This window comes from Hippocampus zosterae, chromosome 6, assembly GCF_025434085.1.
Source record: "Hippocampus zosterae strain Florida chromosome 6, ASM2543408v3, whole genome shotgun sequence".
Classification (NCBI taxonomy): domain Eukaryota; kingdom Metazoa; phylum Chordata; class Actinopteri; order Syngnathiformes; family Syngnathidae; genus Hippocampus; species Hippocampus zosterae.
In genome coordinates this window covers 11166524-11186926 of record NC_067456.1, presented here as the reverse complement: position 1 = coordinate 11186926, position 20403 = coordinate 11166524, and the positions used below count along the sequence as shown (strand labels likewise).

General features: G+C 40.0%; 1 protein-coding gene across 6 annotated transcripts in view; it reads left to right on the top strand.

Annotated features, from left to right (window-relative positions):
* Positions 1-12832, top strand: part of agtpbp1 (ATP/GTP binding carboxypeptidase 1) — a 33321-nt gene extending 20489 nt beyond the window's left edge. For all 6 annotated transcript variants that reach the window (XM_052067810.1, XM_052067809.1, XM_052067813.1 and 3 more), the window contains 11 exons: positions 97-186; positions 265-413; positions 1234-1321; positions 1515-1659; positions 1737-1887; positions 2349-2529; positions 2605-2734; positions 2819-2950; positions 3028-3204; positions 5449-5600; positions 9053-12832. In XM_052067810.1, the coding sequence (XP_051923770.1) occupies positions 97-186; positions 265-413; positions 1234-1321; positions 1515-1659; positions 1737-1887; positions 2349-2529; positions 2605-2734; positions 2819-2950; positions 3028-3204; positions 5449-5600; positions 9053-9269 (1612 nt within the window). In that variant the 3' untranslated portion in view covers positions 9270-12832. The remainder of the gene's footprint in view (positions 1-96; positions 187-264; positions 414-1233; positions 1322-1514; positions 1660-1736; positions 1888-2348; positions 2530-2604; positions 2735-2818; positions 2951-3027; positions 3205-5448; positions 5601-9052) is intronic.
* The last annotated feature ends 7571 nt before the right edge of the window (positions 12833-20403 follow it).

The window sequence follows — 20403 nt, the reverse complement described above, 5'->3', positions numbered from 1 at the left end:
TTTAGTTTTTCATCTCATACCTCTTTTTTAGTCTACAGTATTTTGAACAGAGTCTTTAATTTTTTTAAATCTTATTCTATTTTCATTATTTTGCAGTTGTCCCGTGATTGAAAGCGCTGGCGAGTCACTGAGGTTCAATTCTCAGTTTGAGTCCGGCAACCTCCGGAAGGCCATTCAGATCAGGAAGTAAGCATGCAGATCCGTTACCATTGTGATGACAAGATGTTCTGTTCACTCGGCACATGATACAGATATTGTGCGCAGGTACGAGTATGACCTGATTCTGAACTCGGACATCAACAGCAACCACCACCACCAGTGGTTCTACTTTGAGGTGAGCGGCATGCGTGTGGGAACCATGTACCGCTTCAACATCATCAATTGTGAAAAGTCCAACAGCCAGTTCAATTATGGTGAGATTGCTACTACACTTTTCTTATTATGAAATAAAGTGAAATTACTCAAGATATAAACAGTGGTGGCTTGAAATATGAGTTTAATTTGTTGCCTGACCACGCTTCCGACTCGAAAACCAAATTGTTACCTCATTGAAATGAGTGGAAATGTTATGAATACGTTCTAGCCCCCTCCCCCAAAAAAAGCAACAACCACAACAACACATGATGTAATGTGTTTTTTAAAAGGAAAAATAGCACTTCATTAAAAAAAATCGTAATCACATAATTTATTGGAAATAATTCAAATCTTAGCCACCAGTATTATATACACGTACAGTTACGTGGAGATAGTAGTTGTTCTTCACAGTGGATAAAAATACATATATGCTTGTGAGTATTGCTGTATTGTCTGTCTACCGTTGTTGCTCCTTCATTTTTGTTCGAATGTCCATGGATTAAAGGATTATAATTTAGTTAGCCCATCTATGGCATTTTGCATTGTTATTTAGAATTTAGCTAAACAGACTTGAAAGCAAAACTATGTGGTTGTTTCAAATACAAAAGATGTCATTCTCTTTGTTGTATGTCAATTTAGTTTGACAGTAAACTTCAATTGGGGGTGGCAGTCCACAGCTTTACATCTCTTTTTTGAATAATTTTCTGCCAAACTGCTACGTATCACGAAGTGGGATGAGTTGAGTTCGCTTCCATCTTAAAGACTCCGAAGTCAGGTCACTCGTTTCTCAAAGCCCCGATTTTGCGTGTGTGTGTGTATGTGTGTGTGTGTGTGTGTGTGTGTGTGTGTGTGTGTGTGTGTGTGTGTGTGTGTGTTTAGGCATGCAGCCGCTGATGTACTCGGTTCAGGAGGCCATCAGTGGCAGGCCTTGCTGGGTCAGAACAGGAACAGACATCTGTTACTATAAGTAGGTCGGATTCTTAAAGAACAAGAATATCGCTTATTCTTCTGGATATTTACATTTATTTGCTTCTCCATTCAGATCAGATAACTTTTTTTCTTAAATTATGTGATCATGATTTTATTCATTCTAAAATGGCAACTTTTGTGCCTAACAGAAACAGTTTTTAAGGCTTTTCTTTGCAATCCCCCGCCCCCAGGAACCATTTTGCCAGGAGTTCCATTGCAACTGGCGGTCAGAAAGGGAAGTCCTACTACACGATGAGCTTCAGCACCGCCTTCAGCCACAAGGATGACGTCTGCTACTTTTCCTATCACTACCCGTACACGTATTCCTCTCTTAAGGTATTATTACAGATCGCCGGACATTGGAAGAATTTTTCAGAAGTCAAATGCCAATTTGTGGCATCGTATGTTTTCAGATGCACTTGTCAAAGCTAGAGGCTTTGAAGGCCCCTGAGATTTACCTGCGAGAGGATGTCCTTTGCGAGACGCTGGGGGGAAACAGCTGCCCGCTCCTCACCGTCACCGCCATGCCGGAGTCTAACTCCAGTGATCACATCTGCCAGTTTAGTAAGTCAAACTAGCAAACCTTGTTTCTCCCCTTGGGCCATAGCAACATATTAAGTTGTTTATTCTCTCGTCTTTTGTCAGATACAATTATAACTTTATGGTCATAATATTATAACTGCATGTGTCCTAAAATTACAGATTATTGTCATGAAGTTACAAGTTGATATTTGTCCTAAAATCACACTGTTTGTGACAAAAATGCTGACTCCTAATATTACAATTTGTCCGAAAATGAGGACTTTATTCACAAAAATTAAATTTTGTTCCGTGACCCTTGTGAGGATAATCAGGTCAGAAAATGGATAGATGGGTGGATATTATGAATTTACTGAAATATATAATTCAAACTTTTATTCTCATAAAAACATGAACAAAAAAAATTTCTACTTTATTCCTGTGAGAAAAAAAAGTTTAAATTTGATACATATTGAAAGAAAAAAAAAGATCTTCCCTCTCTGCAGGAAATCGTCCATTGATCTTCCTTTCAGCCAGAGTGCACCCTGGGGAAACCAATGCCAGCTGGGTGATGAAAGGGACGCTGGAGTTTCTGATGGGTACGAGCCTGCTGGCGGCCAACTTACGAGAGTCTTACATCTTCAAGATCGTGCCCATGCTCAACCCGGATGGTGTCATCAATGGAAAGTGAGTGTGCAGGTGTGCAAAACGGGAGCTTAGACTAGACCAGCTGCTTTTAAAAGCGCTATTGTTTTGGTTTAGTCATCGTTGTTCTCTGAGCGGGGAAGATTTGAATCGCCAATGGCAGAACCCCAATCCTGAGCTGCACCCGACCATCTACCACACCAAGAGCCTGTTGCAGTACCTTGCACACACGCAACGAGCACCACTGGTACACCTTCATACCACATTATTGATTTCAGGATTGGTTGTGGGGGTTATGACGTTGTGTGTGTGTGTGTGTGTGCGTGCTCAGGTTTTCTGCGATTACCACGGCCATTCCAGAAAGAAGAACGTATTCATGTACGGCTGCAGTTTGAAGGAAACAATATGGCAGTCCAACATCAGCACGGCGTCCAATGACATAGAAGAGGACCTCGCATACAGGGTGAGCGAGCAGACGCTCCTAACACACACGCTTAACCCACACAGTGTTCTGCTTCTCACTTTTGCCAATGTTTTCAGGCCCTACCAAAGATCCTCTCCCAGATCGCGCCGGCCTTCAGCATGGCCAGCTGTAGTTTTGTGGTGGAGCACTCCAAGGAATCGACGGCGCGCGTGGTGGTGTGGCGGGAGATTGGCGTGCAGCGCAGCTACACCATGGAGAGTACCGTTTGCGGTTGCGACCAGGGCAAATATAAGGTAACGTCTTGTGACCTCAGTTTTGCTGCACGGCTATGACACCGTGCCAAGTTGCATTTTGTTAATATGTTTTGTTTATTGAATTGTTTGCTTCTTTTCTATACAGTAGTTTTGGGGCCAGAGGCATTTTGAAATTCATGTGATTTTGAAAAGCAAAGTTGTAAACTTTTGGATGAAGAAAGTTGGATAAATCAGCATGTGATAGTGTGAGAAGATACATTATCTTATTGGAGAATATAATCGTAACAATAAACCAATAGCAAATAAAGTCATGATTTTAAAACCTATCAGGGACAACGGTCACTACAGTGGACAGCTTATCATGTTATCAGGTGACAGGCTGCATGAAAGGGTTTAAAGAAATAATTAGCGGGGTTTTTTTTCAACAGCGCCAGAATTATATGACAAACTTAGAAGATTAGGAGACAAAAGACACGATTTTAAGATGCTCATTTTAAGTTGTAAAATTATCAGAAAAAAATTACTCAAAAATCTTGTGATTTTATGTGAATGAAATTGTATTTTTGGGAAAGGTTTGGGTACAAAATACATCATTCTATAAGAATATATTGTAACTATAAGAGCAGATAAAATGTTAATGTTATCCAAGTCAATTGCAATTTTACATCGGTAAAGCCAGAATTTAAGAATAGTGAAACTTTGAACACTACAAAAATAAAAGTAATAATTATATGTGAATAACATTGTAAAATACCCATAAAAAGACAACATTTCATTTGAGTAAAATTGTAATTTTACATGCCACACATTTTTCTGATGCACAACCTCTAACGAAGAGGGAAGTTTCCACCAGGTGGTGCTGCAGTCCAACAGGCTGCCTTGGCAACAGAGGAACTGTTGTGTGATGAAAGGCTTTGGACATTGAAAAGTACCCCGTTGTTCCTTGTGCGTTATAGCGTTTGTCCATATGCAGGGCCCGACATGAAGTCTTTTTGGGCGGTGGCCCGACCAGCCATGTTCTGGTGGCCCCGTGGTAATGGCCACGATACGGTTGTAACCATGGAATACATTATGTTTTAGTAATAATTTACAATACACAATGCAATACATATTTCTTGAGATAGCGCTGTCACAACAGCTTCAGCTGTGACAAAGCACTTTCCAGAACAATTATTTCCTATCATTGCAAAAATGCCTATGACTCTATGCTAATCCTCCTAAAATAAAGGCATTAACTAACATTGATGCTTCAAAGAATAAATCAATTACAAAATTTACTTATGCCGAGAATCCAACAATGCACAACACATAATAGATATATTTTTTATTTCAAGGTAGCGGCCCCCAAACCTTTTAGTTCCACTCGCTGTTTTCATGTGAAGACTGATTTTGAAGGCCTAACATCGGAACAAATACAAACACATGATTAAAAAAAGCACACAATATTAGGCACTGTTCAACAAGGCCTGTCGTATGCTGTATTCCAACAAGTGTTGGAGACAAATTTGTGTGGTGGTGTTGATGCGCGTTGTCCTTCAATATACGTATGTAGTTCATTTCGTTCTTGTTAGCACACAATTTTTATCCACATATTGCAGGACATAATAATCTGGTGATAAAGCGTCGTTTTGAATTGCTGTCCTTGTCGTTCTATTTTATGGTCCCGCTGGCACTTCCATGAATCTATTAAGGCTAGCGGCAATCGGGTGAGCTGATTGCCGCTAGAGGCTTACTCCGATTCATGCCCGTTGACCCAGTCAAGTGTCCGCTGGTTGCGTTTTGTCAATGCGTCATCACATTCTGTTTCTGCCAGGTTGTTCCAGTGATAAAAGTGTTTTTGGTCTGAAACAAAAACAAAAAAATGCACTTTTTGGTGACTGTAACTTCGAAATTTGGCCTGGGACCAACAGGCCACCATTAATGTTGTACCCTGAGATGTGAAGGAGCACACGAATCTGGCCCAGCATTGGCCTTCCTGCAGAGAAGGAACAAAAAGTGCTCTGTGAATGTGTGGTTGACTGTGTGTGTATTGTACTGTAAGTGTGTGAGCACTTCTCTGTGGAGACTTCACTGGCCTCATAACGATGCACATGAATCCGCACTTCCTGTAATGGGATGACAGTATATGAACATGTATTGACAGTCAAGCCTTTCCTCGGGTTGGTCGTTACAGCATTGAACCGCAGTGCCAAATTCAAGTCAATATACAGTATGTCCAAGTAATGGTGTGACAGGTTATTTTTTATATGCAATTGATCTTATGATGAATCTATATCCGTGCAGGGTTTTCAGATTGGTACCAGGGAGCTGGAAGAGATGGGAGCTCAGTTCTGTGTGGCCCTTCTAAGGCTCAAGAGAATGACGGGAATTCACAGCCATCAGCACCTGCTGGACCTCGAGAGCGACCTCATCGGGACACAGCCTAAAGTAGTCAGGTTAGAAATGACACCCAAAGGACATAACAGTGAGTTGATTGCGTCTTAAGATAGATAAAGCAACATTTGATGTGGTGAAAGTTGCTGAATACAATTGGGCGAAAGCCTGTTTAGCTGACGATTTGGAAACTATTAGATTGATTTTGGGGGGGAAAAAAGCACACTCTTCCTGATAAGGACCGCATAAACACTCACATTGTAGTGCTCAGAGGTAGTAGTTGGTATGAAGGCGCAGTCCTCAACCATGCCGCCAAACCCCAAGCTTAATTCAAATAATGATTTGGGATTATTTACCAAATTTATCCCACCAAAAAGTTTTTAAAAAACAACAAAACTTGTAATTGTGTGTGAATAAATTGGGAATCATACAAGTCAACTTAGGTATGTAAATATCGATGGGAATTTACAGTGAGACACGTCAACTATTGAAATATTAAAAGAAGTGTGCCTTTTGATGTGAATAAAATCTGAATTCTAGGCCTAAAACATTCAGAGAAAAAATACCACGGGGAAAAGTACATTAATAAAGTCGTAATTTTAGGACAATTTTTAATTGAAATGTTACATGAATTTTTTTTAGAACAAATAAAGTCAATACGACTGTTTTATGTGAACAAAGTTGTAATATCAGCAGAGCAAAAAAAAAGGCCACATAAGTTATTTTGTAAAACGTAAAGTGCAAAGAAAAAAAAGCATCTAATTTTATGTGAATATAGTGATAGTTCTAGGATATATAAAGTAATAGTAATAGAGAAAGAAGTCGTAATTTTACTTGGGCCGCCAGCATTTTAGCACAAACAGTGATTGTGATAGTAGGCGAAAATATTTCTGGGGAGAAATGAAGCCCCATTTTGAGAGAACAAAGATTTAATTTGGTATATACAATTAATTACAAATTAGCACGTCGGCTTCACAGTGCAGAGGTACCGGGTTCGATTCCAGCTCCGGCCTCCCTGTGTGGAGTTTGCATGTTCTCCCCGGGTCGGCGTGGGTTTTCTCCGGGTGCTCCGGTTTCCTCCCACATTCCAAAAATATGCATGGCAGGCTGATTGAACACTCTAAATTGTCCCTAGGTGTGAGTGTGAGCGTGCATGGTTGTTCGTCTCTGTGTGCCCTGTGATTGGCTGGCAACCGATTCAGGGTGTCCCCCGCCTACTGCCAGGAGACAGCTGGGATTGGCTCCAGCACCCCCCGCGACCCTAGTGAGGATCAAGCGGTTCGGAAGATGAATGAATGAATGAATGAATGAATGATAATTGTATATATCAAATTAACTCTTAATCATTACAGAGCAATCGTTTGATTCTCTGAAAAATAACGTCATCTTAAAAGGGCAAATGTATTTTATGTAAATAATGTCAGAAATTTCAAGGTCAAATTTAGGTCAAATGAAGCAGTAATATTTGTAGAATTAACTTGGAGTCTACATGCCGACTGACAGTTTTAATAAGTCTATTTATAGAATTCACTGTGGATAAAAGTACAACTAACTTCCTACCTAACGGTGATCCAGACATAGTCTGTCACCTAAATTGTACCGTAACGTTTTGCAGCTCTCTCAAACGTCAACAGACTACAAATTGTAACAACAAGCTATTTGTTTACGTAATCATTTGGATGTTTGCTGCCTCTGTTAAGTCAGTTGATGGCTTAATTCTCCAAAACCACTTAATGCTCCCCCCACCCGCCCCCAAACCCCAGCACCACCCTTCCCTTGAGCATCTTCCTCTGACCTTCTCCGTCTCCTCTGCTCTCATATTGATAGGTGTTCATTCATCATTGATGCCTTTGATCATTAAGGGACTCACAATGTTCTCTCCTCGGAGATTGGATGCTCTCAGGCAGGCAGGCCGAGCCACGCGCCCACCCGTGCTAGCACTTAGCATTTAATAGGTCGTCATTGCAATGATATTGCGGCCATTGGGAGCGTCTGCCAGTTTGTAAAAGGCAAGATACGGTCTGTGTGTGTGTGTGTGTGTGTGTGTGCGTGCGTGCGTGGCTGGAAATGACGAGGCGCATGTGTAGTGTAGAATGGAGCAAAGAGCTACTGGAACCCAAAGAAAAGGACATTTCCTGTCCACTCGCAACTCTCATCACCATTACACGCACACACTTACAGTACACCATTTGTGTGTCTGTCTCCCACTTGTGCCGGCACGACACTGTCTCCCCGGGATCGCATTTCAGACCATCAACACCATTAAAAAGCCACTAAAACCTCAGAGATGCACCAGGCGTTTAAGCATCTGGACCCACGGGGAATGAGAGAAAGAAAGAAAGAGGTGTCCTTCACCAGCCATTTTGATTCCAAATTATGCTTTTTTGTAATAATGAAAAAACATTAGGATTTTATGCATTTAAAAGTTTTTGGGGCCATTTAATGATATATAGATGCCTTTTTATCCCTCATCGTGTTGATGGCAGTTCTGGTTGAATACATAACTTCTGCTTCTAACTTTGGAAAATGTTTTCTTTTTAGTTTAAAATTGCTTACCTCAACTAAAATTCTGCGTCATCTTCAGTGGCTTCTTGAAATAATGATTTTTGGGACTCCAATTTCAGAAGGTGGCGGTAATGCCCCAAAAGTAGTTGCCAACCACCCAAAGAAAGTAGAAGAAGAAGAAGAAGAACAACAACAACAACAAAATAAAGAAAAAAATTGGTGCAACTAACGTGATCTATGATGTGACTTTACTGCCGCCTCTCACGGCAAAAAAAAAAAAAAAAAACCTGAAGGGACCACCTCCGGAGCTAGCTTGCTAATTAAGCATGCAGCATCTGCCACAGCACCAAAAGACACAATAACCAGGATTCTACCTTTGGCCACACTGTGACACTAGTTAACATAAGCCATTTTAAACTAAAAAGAAAAGAAAAACATTTCCAAAGATACAGGTGGGAGTTAACTATGATTTATTTTGACCGAAACTACTATTTTGCACTTTTCATTTATTTCAAATCGATTCTAAAGCAGAGTGAGTTGTTCGTGTTTTATTTTGAACTTTGAACAAAAGTGGTGTCGGTTACTTGGTATTGTCGAGTACTCATCGAATACTCATCAGGCTATCAGTCTGAAAAAAAAAAATGGTTTCGAACATCCTGAAAATTACGTGTTACCTGCACCGAATGGATCTTTGTTCTGCTATCTATGCCAATGACACAAAGTGACAGGCGCAAAAAAGGCTCTTTCATTCGATGGCAGATGTAACAAAAAAAATCGCAGTGGCTTTCATTTCAGTTCATTTCAATAGGGAAAATAAATTATATATACGATAAACAGAGTGGCAATATTGGCCACTCAGGAAAGCTAAGGTACCACTTTTTCCTGATTTTTAACCCTTTCATGTACCAATAAAGATAACCTGATAACATGATAAACTCTCCACTGTAGTAACCGCGGTCCCTGAAAGTGTCTTGATAACACTACATGTGTATTTTGTGTCGCCCGGCAGCAGCTGCCCCACCACCTACGTCATGGATGAGGATGAGCCATCCTTCCTGGAGGCGGTGGATTACAGCGCCGAGAGCAACGACGAGGACACGGAGGTGGACCTGGGGGCCGCCGCCGCCTCTGCCACCACAGACACCGGCGAAGTTCCGGAGCTGCTGTCAGACTCCGAGAACAAACGTGACGCTTGGAAATCTGAGCCTGTCACTAGCAGCCAATGACTGTTTAAAACAAACATTTATTTATTTATTTATTCATCCTCTCCCCCCCCCCGAGCAGTTTCAATTCCAAAACTACTGAAGGTAACAACACTCACATTTTAGATTTTATTTTTACTGTCGATGTCTCTGTCTCGAAGGCTGGATTTACACTGCAAATATGACTGTTTTACCTTTACTTGAATCCACGCATGCGCGTAAACAAGTGTGAACATAGGACAGTGACAGCGCTAATTAGCATAAGACAAATGTTAACTGTTGCACTTTAGTCGACCAGTGCTGACTAAACACAGAAGGTCTGCACAAAGTGCTCTGAATTGGTTTCACCCCACATTCACAATCAAAAGTTTGTTGGTCTTTTCTTAAAAAATATATACAAATAAAATATAATAATGTTTAATAAAATATAATAAGAATTTTAAATAATACAATACAATAGCTGGTATTTGAACTTTTTTTTAATAAATACTGTTCATTCTTCTCAAAGTTTTTTGAAAAGGTTATTTAGACTCAAGGTGTAGTCTAGGACAGTATAAGACCTGGTGTAAGTGTACCGGTAATTTAGCCATGTCTGCCCTAGTGCTGAATGGTGATATTCCATCTTAAAACTACAGTCGATAATATTCATTCATTTTATTTTTCTTTCTTCTTTCTGTACAATATATTTTTTAATATTCTGCATTTTTATTTTTTTCCCCCAGGATTTTTAAAATTAATTTTGCCCGTAATGAATGTATCAGATTTTTAAATGTATTTATTTTCAAGGGGCCACTCAGAGAGTGTGATGGACAAGTGAGCTGCCCGTTTGTCCATCACTGTCCTAAATAGTACTGAAAGTTTAAAATGACTTAAGAATTACGCTCCAAAACTAGACATTTTTCATCCCAGCCTGCCAAGTACACCATTAAATGCACATTTTTAATGTACGACTGAACTCACTCTCTGTGAGGCATCCACTGCGAAACACCGCCTACACACCTGTAATTTAGCATATCTGGACTTCACTTAATGCCGCATGCTTTGCCTCTAATAGGTTATTTTATTTGTTTGGGTCAAAATGCGTGTGTACACATGCCATCCATTTGCTGTATCTTGACGACCTCACATAGCCCTCGCTTGACCCATGTAGTGTAAATCCAGCCTTAAAGCCGGTCACGGCATAAAAAACTCTGCAACCGCAGGTCCTTTTGACCTGCTGTTTGGTGCACCACTGAAGACAACCCCCCCCCCCCCCCACACACACACACACGAATGGGAGCAGTTACATTCACCGCAGATCACTTCTTGGACTTGCTCATAAATTTGCCTCCGTAATGACCCCCCCGGGGTGATATCGCAGGCTTGCAAGGGCCTTCGTCATGACACCAAAGCTTCCCAGACTACCGAAACGCATGCCTTCTCATGCTTCGCCTGCTCTTTAACTTGTTTACTCCCCACTTACTGTCTTAACGTGAGCTGTGGCGGAAATCTCTACGACTGAACCAAGTGTCCCCCTTGTAGAAAGACGCTTGATGAAACTTGGCCTCGCAAGCATCCCTCCGCCCCCTTTAAGTGTGTTGCACATACAGCGGAACCTTGAAAATGGAACACCTCTGATGTTATAAAAGTCAGAATTCCACCAGAAATGTTGTGGATACATTTCCACACCATCTTACAACATCTCATGTGAGATCTCAGATCAGTGAACTTTTTTTATTGGTCACTTGGGGGTGCGCAATTTAGGGGTCCAACATTGCAAAGGAAAAAAAGACTAGGGGCGGAATTACTGCTTTTTGTAAAATAAAATGTCATCCATCCATTTTATCTAGTGCGTACCCTGTTTAGTTATGTCAAAACATCAAAATATAAAAAGGCCATGCTCTATTATACATTAAAAAATAGTCTTAAAAAATTTCTCCGCAATTTTAAAAATCATATTACCGTATTGTCACGATTATAAGACGACCCCCTTTTTCAAAACTCAAGTTTCAAAAACAACTTTTTGAACACCAAATTAATTTTTATACAGAAAATAATTACAGTACATCTGAAACAAATGATTATAACAATATATTTGAGAGAAAAAGCCTGGTATTTAACAATATTTGACAAAGTTTTATTCAATTCAATTATTTTGCCTCATTCAAATCTTAATATCTGAACATTGAAATATGTAAAGTGCAATCACATTCGTAAATGAATGGCTTCTGGTTTTTGAAATGTAAATTATATCAGAACTTCTCCTTAGCTGCCGGTTAACCTGGCCGATCTTCGACCCACTTTTCTCCAGATTGTTGCTACATTTATCCATTTTCTCAATTTTTTCAGTTATCTCCTCTATTATTTTCTTCTCTTTTCCTTCTTACCGCTATTTTTTTCTTCTTCGTGCTATCGCTATTTTTATTCTTCGTGACGGGTTCACTTTGGCCTGGGGAGTCAAGTTCAGCATTCGCTTCAATGATATCTGGCGGCATCTAGCGTCGTGAATGGGTATAATGTCTAGACCCCGAATATAAGACGAACCCCCACTTTGTCAGTCTTATTTCAACGCAAAAAACACCGTCTTATATTCAGGCCAATACGGAAGTATTTTTCCATACGCATGACTGCTAAGAGAATGCTTTTTGAGCCGTCGTCACTTGTTAAAAGTTTAGTGGGTCATTTTCACTTTTACATGACAATATGTGACATTAAACTCTAGCCGAGCCGTCTATAAATATTCAGTGACGGCCACAGTTTGACCTTGGCAGGGATAAATTCACTCTCCCTTCTTTAGTTTGGAAAAAAAAACTGCTTTGAGACACCAACAAATATGAGGTTCCTTTGTGTGCCCTTCTGCTGTTTATGTAAGCCCCCCAAAAATATACAGTACCGGTATATATATAAAATAATGTGTTTATATGACACAAATGCTGAATGTTCACAAAGACAGTGCACTGCACATACGTTGTATAACACGCAGCAGTAAATATCGAGCTTAAATGGGCCCACAGATCACATTAATGGTGTTTGTACCTTTATATTTACCCACTGTGTCTATGAATGTATGTTATATGTGTGTGTGTGCTTTTGTGTATCGAATAGTTCCAACTATAACCTATAAATTTGTTTGACTTGCTTGTGAACATGCATTTTCTTTCCACTTGTTGCTTTTTACTGAGATGTTAATGGAGTATTGTTTCTGGGATGCGACCTGTGTGGATGTATATTAAGCATCTCAGCATTGGAGTGCCTAATTGTGTGTGTGTGTGTGTGTGTGTGTGTGCGCGCGCGCGCGCGCGTGTGTGTACACGATTGAAGTTATTCCATTATTCAGCAACACTAATGCTTCGGCACTGTGTGTTCCCTCTCTCAATTTGATTACGCCTCCCCCTCCTGTCCCCCACTCTCACCCTCACTCTCGCCATTTTCTCCCTCCATCAAAAACCTCTCCATCCTTTTTTTTTTTTAAACTTGCATTTTGTTGTGTGTCTTAATAATGTGTGTGTGTGTGTGTGTCTGATGATGGTAAAACTGAATTTTTGGCGGCCTGCTGAAATAAAACTGTCAAAAAGAGAAGCCAGAAATAAAATGTGAACATGATCAAATCAACTGTGACTCATTCACACTTGTGTGTGTGTGTGTGTGTGTGTGTGTGTGTGTGTGTGTGTGTGTGTGTGTGTGGTATGGATTGAGTCATTTTGTCCACCAGGATATTGAGTCTACATCGAAGTAATCACCTCAATTAGCAAAAGGCTACAATCCAACGAAGATCATACAGGGTGTCACGAATCTGCCAACGAACAGGCTAGATCAAGTTTGGGATGAGGTTTAGGGTCAGGCTTTAGGTTCCAGTTAGGGTAAGGCTATGGTTATGATATCTAGGGTTAGAAATGTATTTTCCCTGAAAATGTTGGTCTTATTCAAGTTTTATGAGCTCGTTAAACTTCGGAGCATCTACTTGACTTTATATTCACGCAAATAAGCTGATTGTCTTTGCTTTTGTAATAGGCTACACACTTGAATGCACGTCATATCGTACAAGTGAGGATAAAAACATCATTCAGCCACCTCGTTATTTTTTTGCCCAGGGTGTTCATCTTTTATTTGGGCAACTATAAAATTATACAGCTGCTTTTCTTTTCTTCTTAAACAGCTCAGCCAACTCACTATGGCCATCTAAATAGATTTACCAATTCAGTGGAAAGGGTTATATTTTCTTTTTAAAGTTATGTGTATTTGTTTATTTTTGCAGGACCTATGCTTAATTATTCTTAATTATTTGATTTCCTCCTCCATTGGCAAGGGTGTCATTATTGTAATTCTTTCGAATGCCAAAATAAAAAAAAAACATGAATTGCGCATAAAAATGGACAAGAAAGTTAATTTAGTATTTGGATAAAAATGTTTTTTGTGTGTGTGAGATTAGTATGCGAAAAAAAAATGTATGCATCTTGCTGCCACAATGAACAAGACAAAAAGGCTCCAAAAGGTCCTCATTGAGGAATGAAGAAAGCAACGGATAAAAAAAAGGTTCCGTTCCTTTCTGCCAATCACAATTGCTGAAGTGCACTTGACAAACATACCTCCCCCCACGCCCACTCACACATCTATTGCATTTCCAAGCCCCCTCGTCCCCTCATCCAAATCCCCTCTCACATCATCCATGAATTATTTTTGATTTAAGTACAGAAAACTGCAAACTTGTTCTCAGAAAGACATTGAATCCCCGCTATTTGCTTTCAAATCAATCTTCCTTTATGTGTGAAAGTTGTGACGCAGTGTGGGAGCTCGCAGCGGGCCAATTAGTGCAGTGGTCCGACTTGGCTGCTCGTCAAGCGCTCTGGTGGTCCTCCTGAGGGGACACAATGGCTCCTGTGAGAAACTACAAGACCGCAAGGAACAAGAGGCCTGCAGTGTGTGTGTGTATGTGTGTGTGTGTTGCTTGATTTCACTAGAGCTTTGCCTACAGCCCAAAAAAGCATCTTCCCTTTGGATAAATTCCTTCAGCGCACCTTGTTGTCTGCCATGACGGCGCGCACATCACTGTGTGAAACGCAGAGGCTACGGGGCAGGACGAGTCTGACTTGTCAACCAAGATGAGGTCTTGGTGAAAATCAAATGAAAAGAGTTTCTTAAAGTTCATTTGATTTATTTAAATGTATTTCTGTACTGTTTGTGATTCCTGATTCCTAGTTTTGATGTACAGTCAGACCTCGGTTTTCGACCATAATCCGTTCCAGAAGGCTGGCAACGCTCTTTAAAAAAAAAAATCTTTATTCAACACATCTGCTTAAAATGGAACGCTACACGAGGAAGCGTCGGTTCCTCGTCTACCCAAGGGAGTGTCACTTCCGAGTGTAAAGAAGGCGGGAGGAGTCAAATGGCGCATTTAAGTGTGGTCAGTTTGGCCGAGAACCGAATTTCAGTGGTAATCCGAGGCATAAAAAACTCGAAATTTGTGGCCGAAAACAGATCCGGTGGTCCAGTGGTTAGCGTGTCGACTTCACAGTGCAGAGGTCGTGGGCTCGATCTCGGCTCCAGCCTTCCTGTGTGAGTTTGCATGTTCTCTCCAGGCCTACCTGGTTTTTCTCCGGGGAATGAACACTCTAAAATTGTCCTTAGGTGTGAGTGTGAGCGCGGATGGTTGTTTGTCTGTGTGTACCCCGTGATCGTCTGGCAATCGGTTCAGGGCGTCACCTGCCTACTGCCCGAAGACGGCCGGGATAGGCTGCAGCACCCCTCCGCGACACTTGTGAGGATCAGGTGGATCAGAAAATTGATGGATGGATATACTAAGATAAGGGGCTGAGCGGCTGAGACAACGAACCGCAGAGGAGGGAGGACAAAGATCTGAGGGAACGAGAGGATAAATAAGTAAAAAGGAATATCTAAAGAATACATAATAACTCAAACAAAATAACTATGACCATAAAGCAACAAAGTAATACATGAAAATAAATCATTGACATCGTGCGTCATGAGGTGCCACTAGGGGAAGCATTGCTTCATTCCATTTTCGTCTGCAAACATCAGTATGTGTGAAAAACCGTTCATCAAACATGGCATGAACTTGGCAACACGTACAGTACATGTGTACAAGTGCACGTGTGGACGAATCCTGTTTGCATCAAAATGGTTGCGAGTGCGTATCATAAGAAATGTAAAATCATTCCAATTTTACATTTCAATGGCAGTCCAATAGATACACGCGCACGCACACACCGACGACGTAATTGGCTACGTTGGGAGCCGAGCCAACGTGCACCACTCGTTGCTGTGGCAACCGGTGACAGAGTATTTATTTATTTAGTTATTTCCAGGGAGCACTTACTCACATCCTGTCTGTTATCCGCTACTTTTTGTTCATTCATTAGCACTTTTCAAAGCTCTCCTCCAACGAGACACCCCGCTGGCTGGCATATGCAAATGAGGTGGCCATCCACACTAATTAAAACCAAAGGAGTAGCTCACATCGCGGTGCCAATTCAGGAAATGGAAATCTATCCGTTACGTAACAGTGAATTTAAATGCGTTTATCTGACACCAGTTTAAAAAAGCAAAGAAAATGATGATAACATATTGGTATTTTTCAGTAGGTCTGACAACTGAAAAGGATTTCAACTAAACATTTATGTTTGAGCCTTCTTAGCGCAAGATGAGTAATTTAGGGTCGTATGTTCTTCAGCATTTGTTATTAACATTTTGTTTAGGGTAGAAACAATACAACAGTGTTTTCGAGAGGGAAAATGTGACTGTTAAAAAATGTGGAAGCTTTTCAAACCAGTGTGTGATTATTTTCATAGTACTGACAACTGGAAAAATACTGTCACGATCAAAACAACAATTGTGACAATGTCATACAAGATGATCAAAATAGGCTTAAACAGCCATGAGTCCGTGACCTTGAACACATTCACATTTCGAACACATGAAAGCTACAAGAGTTGCAGGAAAGGCCAGACAAAACTGGCACTGGCAAAACACAACATAAAATGTAAAAAATGTGGAATAGCATTATTTGAAACGATCTATCTATCTATCTATCTATCTATCTATCTATCTATCTATCTATCTATCTATCTATCTATCTATCTATCTATCTATCTATCTATCTATCTATCTATCTATCTATCTATCTATCTATCTATCTATCTATCTATCTATCTATCTATCTATCTATCTATCTATCTATCTATCTATCTATCTATCTATCTATCTATCTATCTATCGATCGATCTAGCTAGTTAGCTCGCTACCCAGTCGGAAATATTGGTCTGGCCCAGCTCTGGAGCGGACACGGCAGTACACTCGGCCCACATACCTCAATGAATGACGTTCTTGCAGTGGCCCAAACAAGTCAAAGGCTTTTTAGCGGAAACCCCCCCCCCCCAACCATGTATAGTAAGGCGTTTTTCGACGAAAAAAACGACCATGAAAAGTAAGGTGTTTTGAGCCGAAAAAAAAAACGACAATGTAAAGTAAGGCTTTTTTTCAATGAAAAAAACAACCATGTATAGTAAGCCGTTTTTAGCGAAAAATCATGACCATTTGTAGTACAGGTAAGGCGTTTTTAGCCGAAAAAAAACCGACCATGTATAGTAAGGCGTTTTTCGATGAAAAACGACCTTGTGAAGTAAGGCGTTTTTCGACGAAAAAAATGACCATAACTAGTAAGGTGTTTTGAGAAAAAAACCCCACCATAAATAGTAAGGCGTTTTAACAAAAAAACGGTGCTTTGTCGTTTTTTTCGGCTAAAAACACCTTACTATACATTGTCATTTTTTTCATCTTAAAACCCCTTACTAAACATGGTCGTTTTTTTTCGGCTAAAAATGCCTTATTATACATGGTCCTTTATTTCGGCTAAAAACGCCTTACTAAACATGGTCGTTTTTTTCAAATAAAAACGGCTTATTATACATGGTTGTTTTTTTTTTCCGGCAAAAAACGGCTGACTATACATTGTCGTTTTTTTTAGGCTAAAAACGCCTTACTAAACATGGTTGTTTTTTTCAGCTAAAAACGGCGGACTATACATTGTCGTTTTTTTGTTTTTCAAAAACGCCTGACGATACATGGTCGTTTTTTTCGGCTAAAAATGCCTTACTATACATGGTCGTTTTTGTCGACTAAAAATTCCTTACTGTACGTGGTCGTTTTTTTCAGCTCAAAATATTCATGATCGTTTTTTTTCGTCGAAAAACTCCTTACTGAACATGGTTGTATTTTTCTGCTAAAAACGCTTTACTATACATGGTCGTTTTTTTTCGGCTAAAAAAACCTTACGTTCTCACATAGGGTTTACGCAAGATGTTCCTTACAGCCGTTTTAGTAAAGTGGTTTGTGTGTCCGTGTCCCGGTACAGGGTTCGATTCTGGCTCACGCCATTTGTGTGTTGTCAAAAACATGTGTGGCCATCCTTTCTTTTATTCTCTTCACACTCTCACTCACACCAAGGACCAGTTCATAAAATGCCTAATGATGCATCAGCATTTTTTTCTGCAAAAATACTCCGTTTTGGACATGGTCGTTTTTTATTGTGAAAAACGCCTTTCTTTACAAAGAAAAAAAGCCTCGTGGTGTCTTGAAAAAAAAAGTGTCATAGTGTTCACGTACAGACAGCTAGTCGAGTGGTTAGTGGGTCTGTATCCCAGTGTGGAGGTGCTAAGTTCAATTCTATCTCTGGCGATTTCTTCTCAAAAACATGTGGGGCCATCCATTTTTTCGCTCTCATTCACACCAATTATTAATTCACAAAACACCTGACAATACATGGACATACATTGGCTGTAAAAAAACGCCTTGCTCTAAATGGTCGTTTTTTATTGTGAAAAATGCCTTCCAACACACAAAAAAAAGCTCAACTATTCATGCTTGTATTTTGAAAAAAAAGTGTCTTGTATCGGAACTATGTGAAACATTAATGGTGGCTTGGTAGTCGAATGGTTAGTGTGTCTGTGTCACAGTGCAGAGGTGCAGGTTTTGATTCCGGCTCCGGGCTTCTTGTGTGTTTTCAGAAACAAGCGTGGCCCTTCATTTTCTGATCCTCTTCTCCAGATAGCTTTGCACTCACACCAAGGAAGAATTCACAAACAACCTTCCTATCCATCGTAGTTTTTTTGGGCTAAAAACGGCTTACGATACATTGTCATTTTTTTTCAGCTAAAAACACCTTACTATTCATGGACGTTTTTTGTCGGCTAAAAACGCCTTACTATACATGGTCTTTTAAAAAAAAATTAAACAAAAAACGGCTTACTATACATTGTCGTTTTTTTCGGTTAAAAACGCCTTACTATACATGGTCGTTTATTTCGGCTAAAAAGGCCTTACTATACATGGTTGTTTTTTGGGCTAAAAACGCCTTACTATACATGGTCGTTTTTTCGGCTAAAATTTTGTCCAAAAATGACTTACTATACATGGTCGTTTTTTTCATCCAAAAGGGCCTTACTATACATGGTTGTTTTTTCGGCTAAAAATGTCGTCCAAAAACGCCTTACTATATATACATTGTCGTTTTTTGTCGGCTAAAAACGCCTTACTAAACATGGTCATTTTTTTCAGCTAAAAACGGCGGACTATACATTGTCGTTTTTTTCGGCTAAAAATGCCTTACTATACGTGGTCCTTTATTTCGGCTAAAAACGCCTTACTAAACATGGGCGTTTTTTTCAGCTAAAAACGGCGGACTATACATTGTTGTTTTTTTGTTTTTCAAAAACGCCTGACTATACATGGTCGTTTTTTTGGGCTAAAAATGCCTTACTATACATTGTCGTTTTTTCGCCTAAAATTTCGTCCAAAAACGCCTTACTATACATGGTCGTTTTTTTCGTCCAAAAAGGCCTTTACTTCAACATGCACGGGGTTTTTTTTTGGCTAAAACCGCCATACTATATTTATATGGTTGTTTTTTTCCCGGCTAAAAACACCTTATTACACATGGTCGTTTTTTTTCGTCTAAAAACGCCCTACTTTTTCGTCTAAAAACGCCTTACTCTACTTTTTTTCCGTCTAAAAACGCCCTACAATACATTGTCGTTTTTTTTTGTCTAAAAACGCCTTGCTAAACATGTTCGTTTTTTTTTTTTTTTCGGCTAAAAACGCCTTACTATATTTATATGGTCGTTTTTTTTTCCGGCTAAAAACACCTTACTATACATGGTCGTTTTTTTTCGGCTAAAAACGCCTTTCTATACATGGTCGTTTTTTTCGTCGAAAAACATCTTACTATTCATGGCCCTTTTTTTCGGCTAAAAACGCCTTTCTATACATGGTCGTTTTTTTCAGCTAAAAACGCCTTACTATACATGGTCGTTTTTTCGGTTAAAAACGCCTTACTATACATGGTCGTTTTCTTCAGCTAAAAATGCCTTACTATACATCACTTATTTCACATGGTGGGCCACATACGGCCTCGGTAGATGTCAAGTGGGCCGGACCATTAAAATGATACCATACTTCGCTATAAACAACCAAAACAATATGTATTTCCTTTGTTTTGGTATAAAGAAGCACAAGAACATTTGGAAAATGTTGAAATTTAATGAACATCTATATATATATTGCGCGTCGTCCCGCACGCGGTCTGTCCTTCCGTCTGTCCCTTTTCAAAACGTAACTACTTCACCGCGCCGCTGCGCGCCGCTCAGGCAGTGGCTCACTACAATCGCGCGGGCATCTTAGCGAAAAAATGTTGTCTACCCACAAGCATTGCAATGAAATTGTTAGTTATTTAGTAGAGCTAAACATCTCTTTATTTTCGCGATAAGCAATGAAGATGAACAAAAAGTTGAACCAAGCAACAACACTTTTGTGGGCCGAAGGCCCACCTTACCAGCCTTCCGCAGGAACTAGCTGATGAGCCGCCCGGAGGGCGGCGAACCACCACCTTACCAGCCTTCCGCAGGAACTAGCTGATGAGCCGCCCGGAGGGCGGCGAACCAGCTAGTACTGTATATTTTACAAAGCATTTCATGAAGCACCTTACATTTCTTTCAACAAATGTACAATTTACTTTTATCATTCACATATATGCATTGCAACTGATCCCATTGATTGTACAAACTTTAACAAGTAATTGGTATTGAAAAATATAGAAATGCATTTTATGATTAAACAAGATTTATGAAGAAAGGAAGTTTTAAACCATTTACACGTGCATATAAAATCT